This window comes from Coffea eugenioides, chromosome 8 (assembly GCF_003713205.1).
Source record: "Coffea eugenioides isolate CCC68of chromosome 8, Ceug_1.0, whole genome shotgun sequence".
NCBI lineage: Eukaryota > Viridiplantae > Streptophyta > Magnoliopsida > Gentianales > Rubiaceae > Coffea > Coffea eugenioides.
Window position 1 is genome coordinate 36,259,848 of NC_040042.1, and position 17,763 is coordinate 36,277,610.

The 17,763-nt window shown below is 40.2% G+C and overlaps 2 protein-coding genes across 2 annotated transcripts in view; one reads left to right on the forward strand and one right to left on the reverse strand.

Annotated features, from left to right (window-relative positions):
- Nucleotides 1-487: 487 nt before the first annotated feature.
- Nucleotides 488-1,177, reverse strand: LOC113780656. Its single transcript, XM_027326437.1, has 2 exons — nucleotides 761-1,177; nucleotides 488-577 (listed from the first exon to the last, which is right to left on the reverse strand). Exons 1-2 carry the CDS (start codon nucleotides 1,175-1,177, stop codon nucleotides 488-490), a joined length of 507 nt encoding a protein of 168 aa, XP_027182238.1.
- Nucleotides 1,178-16,213: 15,036 nt separating this feature from the next.
- LOC113780657 overlaps nucleotides 16,214-17,763 on the forward strand; it is a 10,098-nt gene continuing 8,548 nt past the window's right edge. The window contains exons 1-4 of the mRNA XM_027326438.1: nucleotides 16,214-16,457; nucleotides 16,605-16,741; nucleotides 16,964-17,016; nucleotides 17,183-17,760. Of these exons, the coding sequence (XP_027182239.1) occupies nucleotides 16,404-16,457; nucleotides 16,605-16,741; nucleotides 16,964-17,016; nucleotides 17,183-17,760 (822 nt within the window). The 5' untranslated portion in view covers nucleotides 16,214-16,403. The remainder of the gene's footprint in view (nucleotides 16,458-16,604; nucleotides 16,742-16,963; nucleotides 17,017-17,182; nucleotides 17,761-17,763) is intronic.

Sequence of the window (17,763 nt, forward strand, 5' to 3'; positions counted from 1 at the left end):
AAATTGCAAGAGTCACAAAATCTCAAATATTTACCAGAGAGACATCCTAAAATGTTATCATATCATACTTAACATATTATCATCTAAAACCGTAACAATAGTTAAATTTGAAAATTTAGCCATTGCTTATCAGGGCTAACCATAAAAATCCAAAAGGCATGGTAAAGTTTTTTTTTTTATTTTTTTATTTTTTTGCAAAAGGGAAAGCAGTAAGAAGGAAAAGCTAGACTACTCCCCCCACACCTAAAGTCTACATTGTCCTCAATGTAAGAACGAAAAGTTGAAGTCAAGTGAAGAGAGCAAAAAACTTCCCTGAATGAATAAAAAACTGCAGCAAAACACCATGGTAGGGGAGGTGTCAGGGACTGGCAGCGTGGAGCCTCTGATGGTAGTGTGGTGTAGCGTTGCTTCAGATGGAAGCGGAAGTCTTCAATCCAAGCCTATGTCCCCAGAGTTTACTAGAGTTGCTGTAAGGCGTGACCACGCCTTATAAGGCAGAGTCTTCTGCCCAAGCATTTCTACGATGTTCAACAGCATCACTTATAGGGCGTGGGCATGCCTTGTAAATCCAAGTCTCCTGCCCAACACCAAAAACACTGGCAATGAAACAAAACAACCAAAAATCAACGAAAAATGAAAGAGGACTATAACAAAAAATGGAGGCCTTGGGTTGCCTCCCAAGAAGCGCCTTTCTTTAACGTCTTTGGCTAGACGACTCCTCAGTGAGCAATTAGGCATAGATATGATCTATCAAGTGTACCTCTTCCACAGTACCAATGTCTGAAACATGAACAAACGGTTTTAAACGATGACCATTAACTGTAAAACTCTTATTAGTCTCTAAACTCTGGATTTCAACCACACCATTGGGAAAAACATTGGCTACCACATATGGTCCAATCCAACGAGATTTTAACTTACCTGGCATGAATTTCAACCGTGAATTGAACAAGAGTACCTTTTGTCCTGGAGAAAAGTGTTTCGCACGCAATAGGCGGTCATGAAACTGCTTGGTACGCTCTTTGTACAAACGTGCATTGTCATATGCTTCAAGACGAATTTCCTCCAACTCCTGGAGTTGGAGCTTTCTCTCTTTGCCATCTCTATCCGCATGCAAATTGCATTGCTTGACTGCCCAGAATGCACGATGCTCAATAGCCACAGGTAAATGACACATCTTACCAAACACCAACCTATATGGGGACATTCCAATGGGCGTTTTATACGCCGTTCGATATGCCCACAAAGCATCATCCAATCGCAAGCTCCAATCCTTACGGTTGGGGTTAACCGTTTTCTCCAATATGCTCTTGATCTCTCAATTAGAGACTTCAGCTTGCCCATTGGTCTGAGGATGATATGTTGTACTCACACGATGGTGCACTCCATATTTTCTCATGAGAGCTGCAATGGTGCGATTGCAGAAATGGGTACCTTGATCACTGATGATGGCTCTCGGCACCCCGAACCTACTAAAAATGTGGGATTTGAGAAATCCTACAACAACTTGAGAATCATTAGTCCGGGTAGCCTTTGCTTCTACCCATTTCGATACATAGTCAACTGCTAACAGAATATACAAAAATCCAAAAGAGTTAGGAAAAGGTCCCATAAAGTCCATACCCCAAACATCAAACACTTCACAAAATAACATAGGCACTTGAGGCATTTCATCCCTATGAGACAAACTTCCAAATTTTTGACATTTGTCACAACTTTTACAAAATGTATAAGCATCACGAAACAATGTTTCCCAATAAAAGTCACAATCAAGGATTTTTCTAGCAGTTCTCTTAGGTCCAAAATGGCCACCACATGCATAATTATGACAATGAGCAAGGATAGAAGGAGTTTCACTTTCAGGTACACATCTACGAATAATTTGATCAGAGCCTATTTTCCACAGATATGGCTCGTCCCAAATATAGTATCGAGAATCATGGACTATCTTATCTCTCTTACTCTTACTCATGCCAATAGGGAATTTATGACTGACCAAAAAGTTCACAATATCTGCATACCAAGGTTCCTTACCTTTGAGATAGAAAAGATGTTCATCAGGAAATACCTCAGATATGGGAACTGCTTCCTCTTCTCTTATCAACCTACTCAAATGGTCAGCTACTGAATTATCCACCCCTTTCCGATCCTTGATCTCCCAGTCAAATTCTTGCAGCAAGAGCACCCAACGAATGAGTCTTGGCTTGGACTCCCTTTTTGACAAGAGATACTTCAAAGCTGCATGATCAGAGTAAACCGTTACTTTTGACCCCAATAGATATGATCTAAATTTCTCAAAAGCGAAAACAATGGCTAGAAGCTCCTTCTCCGTGGTGGTGTAGTTGCATTGAGCTGGTGTCAATGTTTTTGATGCATAGTATATCACGTGACTACACTTCCCACTTCGCTGTCCAAGCACAGCTCCTACGGCATACTGACTGGCGTCACACATGAGCTCAAAGGATAGCTTCCAGTCTGGGGGTTGGATGATGGGTGCCGTGGTCAACATACCCTTGAGTGTGTCAAAGGACAATTTGCAATCATCTCCAAAGTTGAATGGCACCTCCTTTTGAAGCAGGCGAGACAATGGTTGAGCAATTTTTGAAAAATCTTTTATGAAACGCCTGTAAAAACCTGCATGGCCTAGAAAACTACGAATATCCTTGACATTAGTAGGGTAAGGTAGACTAGTGATCAAATCAATTTTAGCCTTATCTACCTCAATACCCCTTGATGAAACAACATGGCCCAAAACTATGCCTTCCTTAACCATGAAATGACATTTTTCATAATTAAGAACCAAGTTTGTTTCAATGCATTTTTTCAAAACCTTTGTTAAATGGTCTAGGCACTGATCAAAAGAATCACCGTATACTGTAAAATCATCCATGAAAATTTCAATGCAATTATCAATCATATCAGAGAAAATACTCATCATGCATCTTTGAAATGTTCCAGGAGCATTACACAAACCAAAAGGCATACGGCGATATGCAAAAGTTCCAAAAGGGCAGGTAAAAGTAGTTTTATGTTGGTCCTCTTGAGCAACAATAATTTGATAATATCCAGAGTAACCATCTAAAAAGCAAAAGAAACACTTACCTGCCAACCTCTCAAGCATTTCATCAATAAATGGGAGTGGAAAATGGTCTTTCCGAGTTGCGGCATTTAACTTCCTAAAGTCAATGCACATTCTCCACCCATTTTGCAATGTCATTGGCACTAACTCATTCTTTTCATTTTTCACCAACGTGATTCCAGTTTTCTTGGGAACAACATGGACTGGACTCACCCACTGGCTGTCAGAAATAGGAAAAATAATTCCTAATTCTAAGAGCTTGAGAATCTCCTTCATCACCACCTCCTTCATTGCAGGATTGAGCTTGCGTTGATGCTCTCTCACGGGTTTTACGTCCGACTCCAAAAGGATGTGATGCATGCAAATGGATGGATTGATGCCTTTGATGTCTGCTAACGTCCATCCAATTGCTGGTTTAAATTCCCGTAAGACCCGTAAGAGCCTCTCTTCTTGCAACGCAGTTAAATCATTGGCAATGATTACAGGCAAAGTCTTGTTATCTCCCAAGTAAGCATATTTCAAATGCTGGGGCAGTTCCTTCAATTCCACATTAGGTGCCTGTTGAACAGAAGGTAGAATCCTTTCATTAGAAGTGGGTAATGGTAGAAAAGAATTTTCAAACCTGCCTGGAAGCGGATGTAGTGAATGTAAGGACATGATAGCTTCTTTGACTTCCTCCTCCTCCATGTCGTCCACTTCCAAATTGGTCTTGCCTTGTTGCAAGACAAAGTCCAACTTGTCCCCCATGAAATTCTGTTCAAAATTCTCTTGCACAATAGTGTTAGTCATGCCAACAAAATTTACAGACTCAGTATCCTCAGGATGCTTCATTGCATCAAAAATATTAAAAGTGACCTTCTCTCCATCAAATTCCACAGATAAAGTCCCTTCATGTACATCTATTTTAGTCCTTGCTGTACTCATGAAGGGTCTACCCAAAAGAATCACTGCTGAATCAGTAGAGTATGCATCATTCATATCAACAATGTAAAAATCCACAGGAAAAATGAATTCATTGACCTTTACTAGAACATCTTCAACTAGGCCCTCAGGGTAGACATTCGACCTGTCAGCTAGTTGAATGATTACCCTAGTTTCTTTGAGGGGTCCTAAATTCAAAACTTTAAAAATTGAGAGAGGCATGACATTTATTGAAGCACCTAAGTCAAGCATGCTTTTTTCAATTCTTTGATTGCCAATTATGCATGGTATAGTAAACATACCTGGATCCTTGCATTTCTGGGGCAACTTCCTTTGAAACATCGCTGAGACATTCTCCCCCACCTTCACCTTGTCATCCAGACTCCACTTATTGCGGTTAGTGCATAAGCCCTTCAAAAATTTAGCATATTTGGGCAATTGCCTAATAGCATCCAATAAAGGAATATTGATCTCCACTTTCCTGAAGGTGTCCAAAATCTCTTGCTCAGATTCTTTCTTTTTGGCTCTTGTAAACCTGCCAGGAAAAGGAGGAATGTCAACTTTCTTTGAGACTTCAGAGGATTGTTTCTCATCTTCCTCTTCCCCCTTCCTGGGCACTTCTTCTTCTTTGGCGTGGGCACGCCTAGGAGACTGTACCTCCTTGCCACTCCGTAATTGCATTGCACTGGCATTCTCCTTGGGATTAGGAATTACTTGAGATGGTAACTTTCCTCTATTGCTATTTTCCAGGTTGCTCATGGAAGTTGCCAATTGAGACATCTGTACTTCCAAATTCCTAATGCTAGCACGAGTCTCTTGTTGAAATCTGTGAGACTCCTGTTGAGATCTTTGAGCCTCTTGCTGTAATTGACTCGTGCTTTGGGCCAGTGACTTCACTATATCTTCAAGAGACATGTTTGAATTGGAAGTGGATGGTTGTTGCACTGGTGGCCGTGGCTGGAAATATTGTTGAAAGCCAGGGGGTTTTGAAGCATAGCTAAAGTTAGGATGATTTCGCCACCCTGGATTGTAAGTGGGTGCAAAAGGATCATTCCTTCGTGGAGGTGGTCCAGAAAAATCTCCCACTATGTTGGCTTGTTCAGGTGAATCCTCCTGGAGAGTTGGACACATGTCAGTCATGTGTCCCGGAGTAGCACAGATACCACAAGTCTTCACAGATTGTAATTGCCCCCTTGCCATTTGACGTACCAGAGAGGTAAGCTCAGATAGTTTACCCTCTAAGTCAGAGTGATTCACTTCATTGACCCTTCTTATTGCTCCCTCAGCTCTCACTCCAAATTGTTGGGAATTTTCAGCCATGGTGGAGATCAATAACGTGGCTTCGTCTGTGGTCTTGTTAACCAGAGCACCGCCACTGGCTGCATCTAACATGCTCCTATCCATGGGTGATAATCCCTCGTAGAAATATTGTATTAAGAGCTGATCAGGGATTTGATGATGCGGGCAGCTGGCACACAGTTGTTTAAAGCGCTCCCAGTACTCATATAGAACTTCCCCATTTACCTGCCTAACTCCACATATTTCTTTCCTTATATTGGCGGCTCTAGAGGCAGGAAAAAATTTCTCGAGGAATCTTCTCTTCAATTCTTCCCACGTAGTGATGGATCCAGATGGCAGGTAAAATAACCAATCTTTAGCCTTATCCGCCAAAAAGAAAGGGAAGGCTCTCAACTTGATGTGGTCCTCAGTGACTCCTTGAGATTTCATTGTGGAGCACACCACATGAAATTCCTTCAAGTGTTTATGTGGGTCTTCACCTGCAATACCACGAAAAGTAGGAAGTAAGTGAATAAGACCAGATTTAAGCTCAAATACCTCTTCCGTGTTAGGAAATGTAATGCATAATGGCTGCTGGTTCACGTTAGGAGTTGCCAACTCCCTCAAAGTTCTTGGGGCTGCCATTGCTACTCGGGGAATATGCACTTCTTCTTTTTCAGATTCACTTGATGAATCACTGGAAACAAACTCTTGCTTAGATTCTGAAGGTGACGTTGAATCTTGCTGCTTACGCAACTTTGCCTCCTTGGTCAACCTTCTTGCAGTCTTCTCAATCTCTGGATCAAATTCTAATTCTCCTGTACGAGAAGATCGATAAAATAAATAAAAATAAAAATAAAAATAAAAAAAGAAATAAAAACTAAAGCCTGTGCAATAAGTCACTTAAAACACCAGTTCCCCGGCAACGGCGCCAAAATTTGGTGGGTGTCAAACCACAAAAAATAAAATTTATATTAGACCTACTACCAAAACTGAATGAGTATAGTGATGTTATTCACAAATAAACACCCAAGTAAAATTAAAACTATGCAAGCCTGCTTCATTTCCTTAACATGGAGAACTAAGATTAATAATTGAACCAGTTCACACAAAAATGTCAGACAAATATTTACAATGCCTAGAAAAGTTAAACAAAAGAAATTGCAAGAGTCACAAAATCTCAAATATTTACCAGAGAGTCATCCTAAAATTTTACCATATCATACTTAACATATTATCATCTAAAACGTAACAATAGTTAAATTTGAAAATCTAGCCATGGCTTATCAGGGCTAACCATAAAAATCCCAAAAGGTAAGGTAAAGGTTTTGTTTTTTTTTTGTTTTTTGTTTTTTTTTTTTAAGGAAGAAGGAAAAGCAGTAAGAAGGAAAAGCTAGACTACTCCCCCCACACCTAAAGTCTACATTGTCCTCAATGTAAGAACGAAAAGTTGAAGTCAAGTGAAGGGAGCAAAAAACTTCCCTGAATGAATAAAAACTGCAGCAAAACACCATGGTAGAGGAGGTGTCAGGGACTGGCACCGTGGAGCCTCCGACGGTAGTGTGGTGTAGCGTTGCTTCAGAGGGAAGCGGAAGTCTTCAATCCAAGCCTGTGTCGCCAGAGTGGACCAGAGTTACTGTAAGGCGTGCCCACGCCTTACAAGGCAGAGTCTTCTGCCCAAGCATTTCTACGGTGTTCAAGAGCATCACTTATAAGGCGTGGGCACGCCTTGTAAATCCAAGTCTCCTGCCCAACACTAAAAAGAACACTTGCAATAAAATAAACAACCCAAAATCAACGAAAAACGAAAGCGAAGCCTTGGGTTGCCTCCCAAGAAGCGCCTTTCTTTAACGTCTTTGGCTAGACAACTCCTCAGTGAGCAATTAGGCATAGATATGATCTATCAAGTGTACCTCTTCCACAGTGCCAATGTCTGAAACATGAACAAAAGGTTTTAAACGATGACCATTAACTGTAAAACTCTTATTAGTCTCTAAACTCTGGATTTCAACCACACCATTGGGAAAAACATTAGCTACCACATATGGTCCAATCCAACGAGATTTTAACTTACCTGGCATGAATTTCAACCGTGAATTGAACAAGAGTACCTTTTGTCCTGGAGAAAAGTGTTTCGCACGCAATAGGCGGTCATGAAACTGCTTGGTACGCTCTTTGTACAAACGTGCATTGTCATATGCTTCAAGACGAATTTCCTCCAACTCCTGGAGTTGGAGCTTTCTCTCTTTGCCATCTCTATCCGCATGCAAATTGCATTGCTTGACTGCCCAGAATGTACGATGCTCAATAGCCACAGGTAAATGACACATCTTACCAAACACCAACCTATATGGGGACATTCCAATGGGCGTTTTATACGTCGTTCGATATGCCCACAAAGCATCATCCAATCGCAAGCTCCAATCCTTACGGTTGGGGTTAACCGTTTTCTCCAATATGCTCTTGATCTCTCGATTGGAGACTTCAGCTTGCCCATTGGTCTGAGGATGATATGTTGTACTCACACGATGGTGCACTCCATATTTTCTCATGAGAGCTGCAATGGTGCGATTGCAGAAATGGGTACCTTGATCACTGATGATGGCTCTCGGCACCCCGAACCTACTAAAAATGTGGGATTTGAGAAATCCTACAACAACTTGAGAATCATTAGTCCGGGTAGCCTTTGCTTCTACCCATTTCGATACATAGTCAACTGCTAACAGAATATACAAAAATCCAAAAGAGCTAGGAAAAGGTCCCATAAAGTCCATACCCCAAACATCAAACACTTCACAAAATAACATAGGCACTTGAGGCATTTCATCCCTATGAGACAAACTTCCAAATTTTTGACATTTTTCACAGCTTTTACAAAATGCATAAGCATCACGAAATAATGTTTCCCAATAAAAGCCACAATCAAGGATTTTTCTAGCAGTTCTCTTAGGTCCAAAATGGCCACCACATGCATAATTATGACAATGAGTAAGGATAGAAGGAGTTTCACTTTCAGGTACACATCTACGAATAATTTGATCAGAGCCTATTTTCCACAGATATGGCTCGTCCCAAATATAGTATCGAGAATCATGGACTATCTTATCTCTCTTACTCTTACTCATGCCAATAGGGAATTTATGACTGACCAAAAAGTTCACAATATCTGCATACCAAGGTTCCTTACCTTTGAGATAGAAAAGATGTTCATCAGGAAATACCTCAGATATGGGAACTGCTTCCTCTTCTCTTATCAACCTACTCAAATGGTCAGCTACTGAATTATCCACCCCTTTCCGATCCTTGATCTCCCAGTCAAATTCTTGCAGCAAGAGCACCCAACGAATGAGTCTTGGCTTGGACTCCCTTTTTGACAAGAGATACTTCAAAGCTGCATGATCAGAGTAAACCGTTACTTTTGACCCCAATAGATATGATCTAAATTTCTCAAAAGCGAAAACAATGGCTAGAAGCTCCTTCTCCGTGGTGGTGTAGTTGCATTGAGCTGGTGTCAATGTTTTTGACGCATAGTATATCACGTGACTACACTTCCCACTCCGCTGTCCAAGCACAGCTCCTACGGCATACTGACTGGCGTCACACATGAGCTCAAAGGATAGCTTCCAATCTGGGGGTTGGATGATTGGTGCCGTGGTCAACATACCCTTGAGTGTGTCAAAGGACAATTTGCAATCATCTCCAAAGATGAATGGCACCTCCTTTTGAAGCAGGCGAGACAATAGTTGAGCAATTTTTGAAAAATCTTTTATGAAACGCCTGTAAAAACCTGCATGGCCTAGAAAACTACGAATATCCTTGACATTAGTAGGGTAAGGTAGACTAGTGATCAAATCAATTTTAGCCTTATCTACCTCAATACCCCTTGATGAAACAACATGGCCCAAAACTATGCCTTCCTTAACCATGAAATGACATTTTTCATAATTAAGAACCAAGTTTGTTTCAATGCATCTTTTCAAAACCTTTGTTAAATGGTCTAGGCACTGATCAAAAGAATCACCGTATACTGTAAAATCATCCATGAAAATTTCAATGCAATTATCAATCATATCAGAGAAAATACTCATCATGCATCTTTGAAATGTTCCAGGAGCATTACACAAACCAAAAGGCATACGGCGATATGCAAAAGTTCCAAAAGGGCAGGTAAAAGTAGTTTTATGTTGGTCCTCTTGAGCAACAATAATTTGATAATATCCAGAGTAACCATCTAAAAAGCAAAAGAAACACTTACCTGCCAACCTCTCAAGCATTTCATCAATAAATGGGAGTGGAAAATGGTCTTTCCGAGTTGCGGCATTTAACTTCCTAAAGTCAATGCACATTCTCCACCCATTTTGCAATGTCATTGGCACTAACTCATTCTTTTCATTTTTCACCAACGTGATTCCAGTTTTCTTGGGAACAACATGGACTGGACTCACCCACTGGCTGTCAGAAATAGGAAAAATAATTCCTAATTCTAAGAGCTTGAGAATCTCCTTCATCACCACCTCCTTCATTGCAGGATTGAGCTTGCGTTGATGCTCTCTCACGGGTTTTACGTCCGACTCCAAAAGGATGTGATGCATGCAAATGGATGGATTGATGCCTTTGATGTCTGCTAACGTCCATCCAATTGCTGGTTTAAATTCCCGTAAGACCCGTAAGAGCCTCTCTTCTTGCAACGCAGTTAAATCATTGGCAATGATTACAGGCAAAGTCTTGTTATCTCCCAAGTAAGCATATTTCAAATGTTGGGGCAGTTCCTTCAATTCCACATTAGGTGCCTGTTGAACAGAAGGTAGAATCCTTTCATTAGAAGTGGGTAATGGTAGAAAAGAATTTTCAAACCTGCCTGGAAGCGGATGTAGTGAATGTAAGGACATGATAGCTTCTTTGACTTCCTCCTCCTCCATGTCGTCCACTTCCAAATTGGTCTTGCCTTGTTGCAAGACAAAGTCCAACTTGTCCCCCATGAAATTCTGTTCAAAATTCTCTTGCACAATAGTGTTAGTCATGCCAACAAAATTTACAGACTCAGTATCCTCAGGATGCTTCATTGCATCAAAAATATTAAAAGTGACATTCTCTCCATCAAATTCCACAGATAAAGTCCCTTCATGTACATCTATTTTAGTCCTTGCTGTACTCATGAAGGGTCTACCCAAAAGAATCACTGCTGAATCAGTAGAGTATGCATCATTCATATCAACAATGTAAAAATCCACAGGAAAAATGAATTCATTGACCTTTACTAGAACATCTTCAACTAGGCCCTCAGGGTAGACATTCGACCTGTCAGCTAGTTGAATGATTACCCTAGTTTCTTTGAGGGGTCCTAAATTCAAAACTTTAAAAATTGAGAGAGGCATGACATTTATTGAAGCACCTAAGTCAAGCATGCTTTTTTCAATTCTTTGATTGCCAATTATGCATGGTATAGTAAACATACCTGGATCCTTGCATTTCTGGGGCAACTTCCTTTGAAACATCGCTGAGACATTCTCCCCCACCTTCACCTTGTCATCCAGACTCCACTTATTGCGGTTAGTGCATAAGCCCTTCAAAAATTTAGCATATTTGGGCAATTGCCTAATAGCATCCAATAAAGGAATATTGATCTCCACTTTCCTGAAGGTGTCCAAAATCTCTTGCTCAGATTCTTTCTTTTTGGCTCTTGTAAACCTGCCAGGAAAAGGAGGAATGTCAACTTTCTTTGAGACTTCAGAGGATTGTTTCTCATCTTCCTCTTCCCCCTTCCTGGGCACTTCTTCTTCTTTGGCGTGGGCACGCCTAGGAGACTGTACCTCCTTGCCACTCCGTAATTGCATTGCACTGGCATTCTCCTTGGGATTAGGAATTACTTGAGATGGTAACTTTCCTCTATTGCTATTTTCCAGGTTGCTCATGGAAGTTGCCAATTGAGACATCTGTACTTCCAAATTCCTAATGCTAGCACGAGTCTCTTGTTGAAATCTGTGAGACTCCTGTTGAGATCTTTGAGCCTCTTGCTGTAATTGACTCGTGCTTTGGGCCAGTGACTTCACTATATCTTCAAGAGACATGTTTGAATTGGAAGTGGATGGTTGTTGCACTGGTGGCCGTGGCTGGAAATATTGTTGAAAGCCAGGGGGTTTTGAAGCATAGCTAAAGTTAGGATGATTTCGCCACCCTGGATTGTAAGTGGGTGCAAAAGGATCATTCCTTCGTGGAGGTGGTCCAGAAAAATCTCCCACTATGTTGGCTTGTTCAGGTGAATCCTCCTGGAGAGTTGGACACATGTCAGTCATGTGTCCCGGAGTAGCACAGATACCACAAGTCTTCACAGATTGTAATTGCCCCCTTGCCATTTGACGTACCAGAGAGGTAAGCTCAGATAGTTTACCCTCTAAGTCAGAGTGATTCACTTCATTGACCCTTCTTATTGCTCCCTCAGCTCTCACTCCAAATTGTTGGGAATTTTCAGCCATGGTGGAGATCAATAACGTGGCTTCGTCTGTGGTCTTGTTAACCAGAGCACCGCCACTGGCTGCATCTAACATGCTCCTATCCATGGGTGATAATCCCTCGTAGAAATATTGTATTAAGAGCTGATCAGGGATTTGATGATGCGGGCAGCTGGCACACAGTTGTTTAAAGCGCTCCCAGTACTCATATAGAACTTCCCCATTTGCCTGCCTAACTCCACATATTTCTTTCCTTATATTGGCGGCTCTAGAGGCAGGGAAAAATTTCTCGCGGAATCTTCTCTTCAATTCTTCCCACGTAGTGATGGATCCAGACGGCAGGTAAAATAACCAATCTTTAGCCTTATCCGCCAAAGAGAAAGGGAAGGCTCTCAACTTGATGTGGTCCTCAGTGACTCCTTGAGGTTTCATTGTGGAGCACACCACATGAAATTCCTTCAAGTGTTTATGTGGGTCTTCACCTGCAATACCACGAAAAGTAGGAAGTAAGTGAATAAGACCAGATTTAAGCTCAAATGCCTCTTCCGTGTTAGGAAATGTAATGCATAATGGCTGCTGGTTCACGTTAGGAGTTGCCAACTCCCTCAAAGTTCTTGGGGCTGCCATTGCTACTCGGGGAATATGCACTTCTTCTTTTTCAGATTCACTTGATGAATCACTGGAAACAAACTCTTGCTTAGATTCTGAAGGTGACGTTGAATCTTGTTGCTTACGCAACTTTGCCTCCTTGGTCAACCTTCTTGCAGTCTTCTCAATCTCTGGATCAAATTCTAATTCTCCTGTACGAGAAGATCGAGGCATAAAATAAATAAAAAAAAATAAAAATAAAAATAAAAATAAAAACTAAAGCCTGTGCAATAAGTCACTTAAAACACCAGTTCCCCGGCAACGGCGCCAAAATTTGGTGGGTGTCAAACCACCAAAAATAAAATTTATATTAGACCTACTACCAAAACTGAATGAGTATAGTGGTGAGTAGGGTCGTCTCCTCAGGGAACAGGTAGGCAAATCACACAGGAAAATGGGGGGGGATTTTTAGCAGTAGTACCAACTAATTAAAAAGGAATAAAAACTGAAATTTAAAGTTGATTAAGATAGCAGGAACCAAACTACACAAATAACAATTAATTAAAACAACCTAGTCAAGGAATTAATCTTGGCACCGAAGCACACAACTGATCACAGATACAAAGGACAATTCATATACTCACGAATAAACTGGTTATAGTGGTCAAGCGACGCACCCAACCACCAATCTTTCCTTAATTTTATGGTAGTCAAGAGACGCTCATAAACTACCCTCTTGTGATTAGACAACCCCAGGAATGCTCACAGGATTTAATGTAGCCACAACATTAGGAATTAGAAAGACCCAATTCTAGATGACAAACACACATGCGGGTTTATTTAGGCTAGATTAATTATCCCCACGATCCAAATTAAACCGCTTGCGAGGCGGTGAAATTGTCTCGTTTGCCACTAATCAAGATACTTAAAGGCGACGCGCCAACATCCTAATTGGCTATCAATTATTTAGACAATCGAATAACAGGCCTAATTATCCAATAAATCTAAACAGTAATAACTCAGGGAAAAATAGAGAATAATCAAATACCCATGAACATATAAATCAAAAATAAAACAATTAAAACGATCTCACAGTTATGGTGCTCCAATCCTTGATTTATTCCTCAACTAGATAACAGATTCAGCCTTGCCACATAACGACGAAGCAATTCATAGTTTTCATGAAGTTTTTGCTGAACCCAAGACGAAGTGAAAAACAATGCGGCCGCTAAGCCACTCACAATGATAAAGCAAAAGCCGAGAGAAGAAAAATCCAAGACCAAGTGCGAAAACGAAAAGGTCTCCCGACGTCTGACGGCTAGGGAACAAAAATAAGAAAACTAGAGCTAATCTCCCCAAATCACAAAACGTCAAATCCCCTTTTCTTTTGGTCTTTTTCGCCTTTTGTAGCCGCCAGTCGTCTTCAAAGGGTTAGGAGGCCCACAACTTTTGTTTCAAGGTTCCAATCCAGTGCTTCGGGTTCACGTGGACCATGGTCCGTCTTTCGGTTTCGTCCACCTTCTAAGGCGTGGCCACGCCTTAGAGGCAAGAGTCTTCTGGATTTTGTCTCCCTTTCGTCACTTTCAACACTAATTGCCTGTAATTAACACAAATACTAATTATGAGCAGAAATCCAATACCTTGTATACTAAACTGCCAAAATTAAGACCAAATAACCACAAATAAAATGCATAATTATATCCCTATCAATCATTCATTGGTATATTCTTCCAAAGGTTACAAATAAAACAAGATCAAAGGTTTATGTACCAATATTAATATAAATACATGAATTTAGTAGTTTCGTAACGAATTAATGAATGACGAGAAGGTACATAAAGGTATTAATATACCTTGTAAGGATGAATGTTTCAATATATCTCTTGAGAAATGAATGAACACTCACATTTATTATTTCATTAATTTCATAACAAGTTAAGAGTGGTTGTGTTATATATATATACAAGCATTACAATCCACGGATTCAACATTTTTACTCATAAAAATTTCAGACTTATCATTTTTTTTTTCATGAAGAACCATTATGAGACTAATATTAAACGCGCGTGTAACGTAGCCAATGGCCTTCTTGCGTTTGTAACACATAAAAAATGAGAAAATAAAATCACCGGTTGGCTGATAGGAAATACTTCCATTGCTCGAATTGTTAATGAATGATGTCCTTTACAAAAGACACCTTAATAGTTTCGCACATAATTAAATTTAAAATCATTTAAAGCAGAAGGTTGAGCATAACAACAAACCAAAATACTGTAGAAGCATATCTTTTTTTTTTCCCCCTGAGAGAGGAAAGTGAAATTTTTTTATCAATATTTGGAGGGGCAAAACAATATAATAAAAAAAATTTTACTTTAAAATTTTTTTTTAACAATTGGAGGGGGGGGAGCGGTTGCCCCCCCTTCCCTCCGCCCGTGTGTATATATATATATAGTTGAAACATTTGGACTAGTCACTGAACATAGTTTACTCTCTTCTTTTTATCCTCAACCATTGCATGCAGATGCAAAATGATAAACAAATATCTAAAATTATTCAAAACTTCATCGGCCTCTCTTATGGGGCTGTAAAATGAAGATGGTGTCTTCTTCTCCAATAAATCACGATTTTCCTCCTTGCTAGTTAATTTTCTTTTATACTAGCTACAAACCTAATCAGGTTAATAGGGACGAAAAACCATCCAAATATCCATGAAATCCTAGATATGAAAAAAGATCATGGCACTTCAACAGACTGCGCGTTGAAATTTTGTGTCAAACCTTTTTAAAGTTCACTGAATGTTAGGTCTGGTCTCAGGAAATCGATAAACGAGAATAATAGGGTTCTTGGCAACTCAATAATGACAATAACAAAACAAATAAATCAAATAGAAAAACACAGGAATTTACGTGGTTCGGTCCAATTGACCTACATCCATGGGTGAAGGGGTAGCAGATTTACTATAACAGAAAGAGAGTACAAAACCCTAGGAAATAATTCCTAGACCCAAAAGACACCTAAAATTGAAAACACAAAAGAGCATAAATAGCACTAAATGCTTAATGGCCCAAAGGCCCATGACTTGCTCTTTTGATTTGATGCCAAACCAAAACCTGTCTTAGACTGGGGCGTGGGCCCCTTAAAAACTCTCTTGGCCTAGTGCATATGGCACTTGGGCTGATGCTCTTAGCACACTCAAACTCATTTAAGTCCACTATATTTATAACTATCACAAGGAGAGATTTCTTTGTTAAACTCTCAATGTGGGATGCAAAGACACACTCAACACTGAAGCGTAAATACATACGCTTTTATCAGCAGCTGAAATTTGTTAATTTGATCGATCATCTGCATCTGCATCATAAATCAACCTAAATCTATAAGTTCAAAAGAAAAAAGTAGTATGTATAACAAATGTCCCATGACTTAAAGACTAATGTCTGTGATTATCTCAGTCTAAAGATTTATCCAGGTTCTCACAATTGTCAACTCATTGAGTTAATTCAAAGGGATTTTTTTTTTTGAAAAAAGGATGAACAAAACTCATGATGGAATGATCTTATGGTTCTTAATTAAGTTCAAGAAATTGCAAGTAGAATTTAAGGAGCACAAAATCCTAAACTATAATATTACGAGGCTCTACAGTTATATCAGTTAGAAAAGCGTAAATCCAACTTCTAAAAGGAAACCAACGACCATATATTTTCTGAAGCGGAAAAATGTATAGTGTAGATCGGCCCAAGCCCAAAAACCGAGCCACATCAACTTGCCAACCACAAACCTGAAGCCGACCAATCCGGGGACCGGGGTTGCAACTCATTGCTCGTGTTGTCACGCGCCATCTGCTCGCCTAGACCACGATCACACAGCTGAGCACGCCCTCTTTCAAACCGGCAAAAAAAAAAAGAAAAAAAGGAGAACTCAACAGTAGAACTTGGTAGAGATTCTCCTCCTCCCAAGTTGGCTCTAGGGTTTCTTCGGATGAAATCCAACTTGATGCAGTGTTGTTGTACTGCAATTCTCTCTATCATTCAATTGGTATTATCAGATAAAAAGTTAAGTTAAAATTTGGTTCTTTTCCTAATTCCTCTATGGCAGAGACTTCCCGTTCTCGAGTCACCATAACCCTAGGTCGCGCTGGTCAGGTAAATTCCTTAATAAAAAATTTCAGTTTCAGTTTTATTCCTTTTTTTCTTTTTGGTTTTTCCTTGACCTTTATTCATTTCATGATTGGGTACTCAGTTCCCTGGGAAAATGAGAAAATGGGACATTTGATCGTTTATTATCATCAGGTGGTTAAAAGGGCAGGTCCTGGTGTTGATGATAGTAGTTCATTTGCTGATTCACAACATCCCGTTGGGGCTAAAAGATCAGTTAGGGATAGGCTGGGAAGCAATGTGGATTCATCATCCAATTTTAACAATAAACGGTTTGCATCATCTATTTATTTTTGTATGTTGATTTCTTTGCGTTTTTGTTCATGTTGTAGTTAATTATATTCATTTAAGCTAATCTGCCGTGGAGGGAATTGGTCGAATGTCTATTCCGTTTCGTGAAAATTTGGTATTTTTGAGCAAGGGTAGTATTAGCTAGCTTATGCAGAGTTAGGATTTAGATCAGAATTTATTGTTGAAATGTATGGTTTTTGCAGCCAGCGAGGAGATGTTAGTAGATTGAGTCGAAGTGCCTCTAACGATGTGGATGGTAATAGATTTACTAGAACAAGTACTACAAAGTTGTTCTAGTTCTTAATAATGAATACTGTGGAAATCCTGATCTTTTTGCGCTGAAGATGTTACTCTGAATAAAGATGACTTGCGGATAATGAATACTGGACTGACTTGGAAATTCTGATCTTTTTGCGCTGAAGAAGATGTTACTCTGAACAAAGATGACTTGCGGTTCAAAATTATGCGCAAAAATAGTCTTAACAAGGGTCAAAGTTCCAGCCAGCTGAATGGAATGGACCTTCGTGACTTGCTGTCAAGGCCTGCTCAGTCTTCAACAAGTAGCCTAGGTACGCAGCAACGGATGCCTCAGCTGAAGGATCCAAGAAAGCATTTTCCAGATCCGAGGGACGGTAGACACCAGATGCAAGAGCCGAGGAATGCTAGATATCTTATGCCTGAACCAAGGGATGGTAGACGACATGTTTCAGAACCCAGGGATGCTAGGCAGCCCCTTTCTGAATCCAGGGATGTTAGATATGTCATGCCAGGGCCAAAAGATGATAGAAACCTTAGGCTGGGATCAAATAGTTCAAGCTTTCCTGGTCAAATTCGATCCTCACGAACTACTGATTCTTTGCCGCATTTAGACTCGTTAAGAAATTCTTATTCTCCTTGGACTTTGGATAGTTTGAGGCAAGGAGGTAGGGTTGCGGGTACTTCTAGAGGTCTCACTCCGTCAAGGAGGAATGAAGAGCTAGAGCAACGGCCTCTAGTAAGGGCT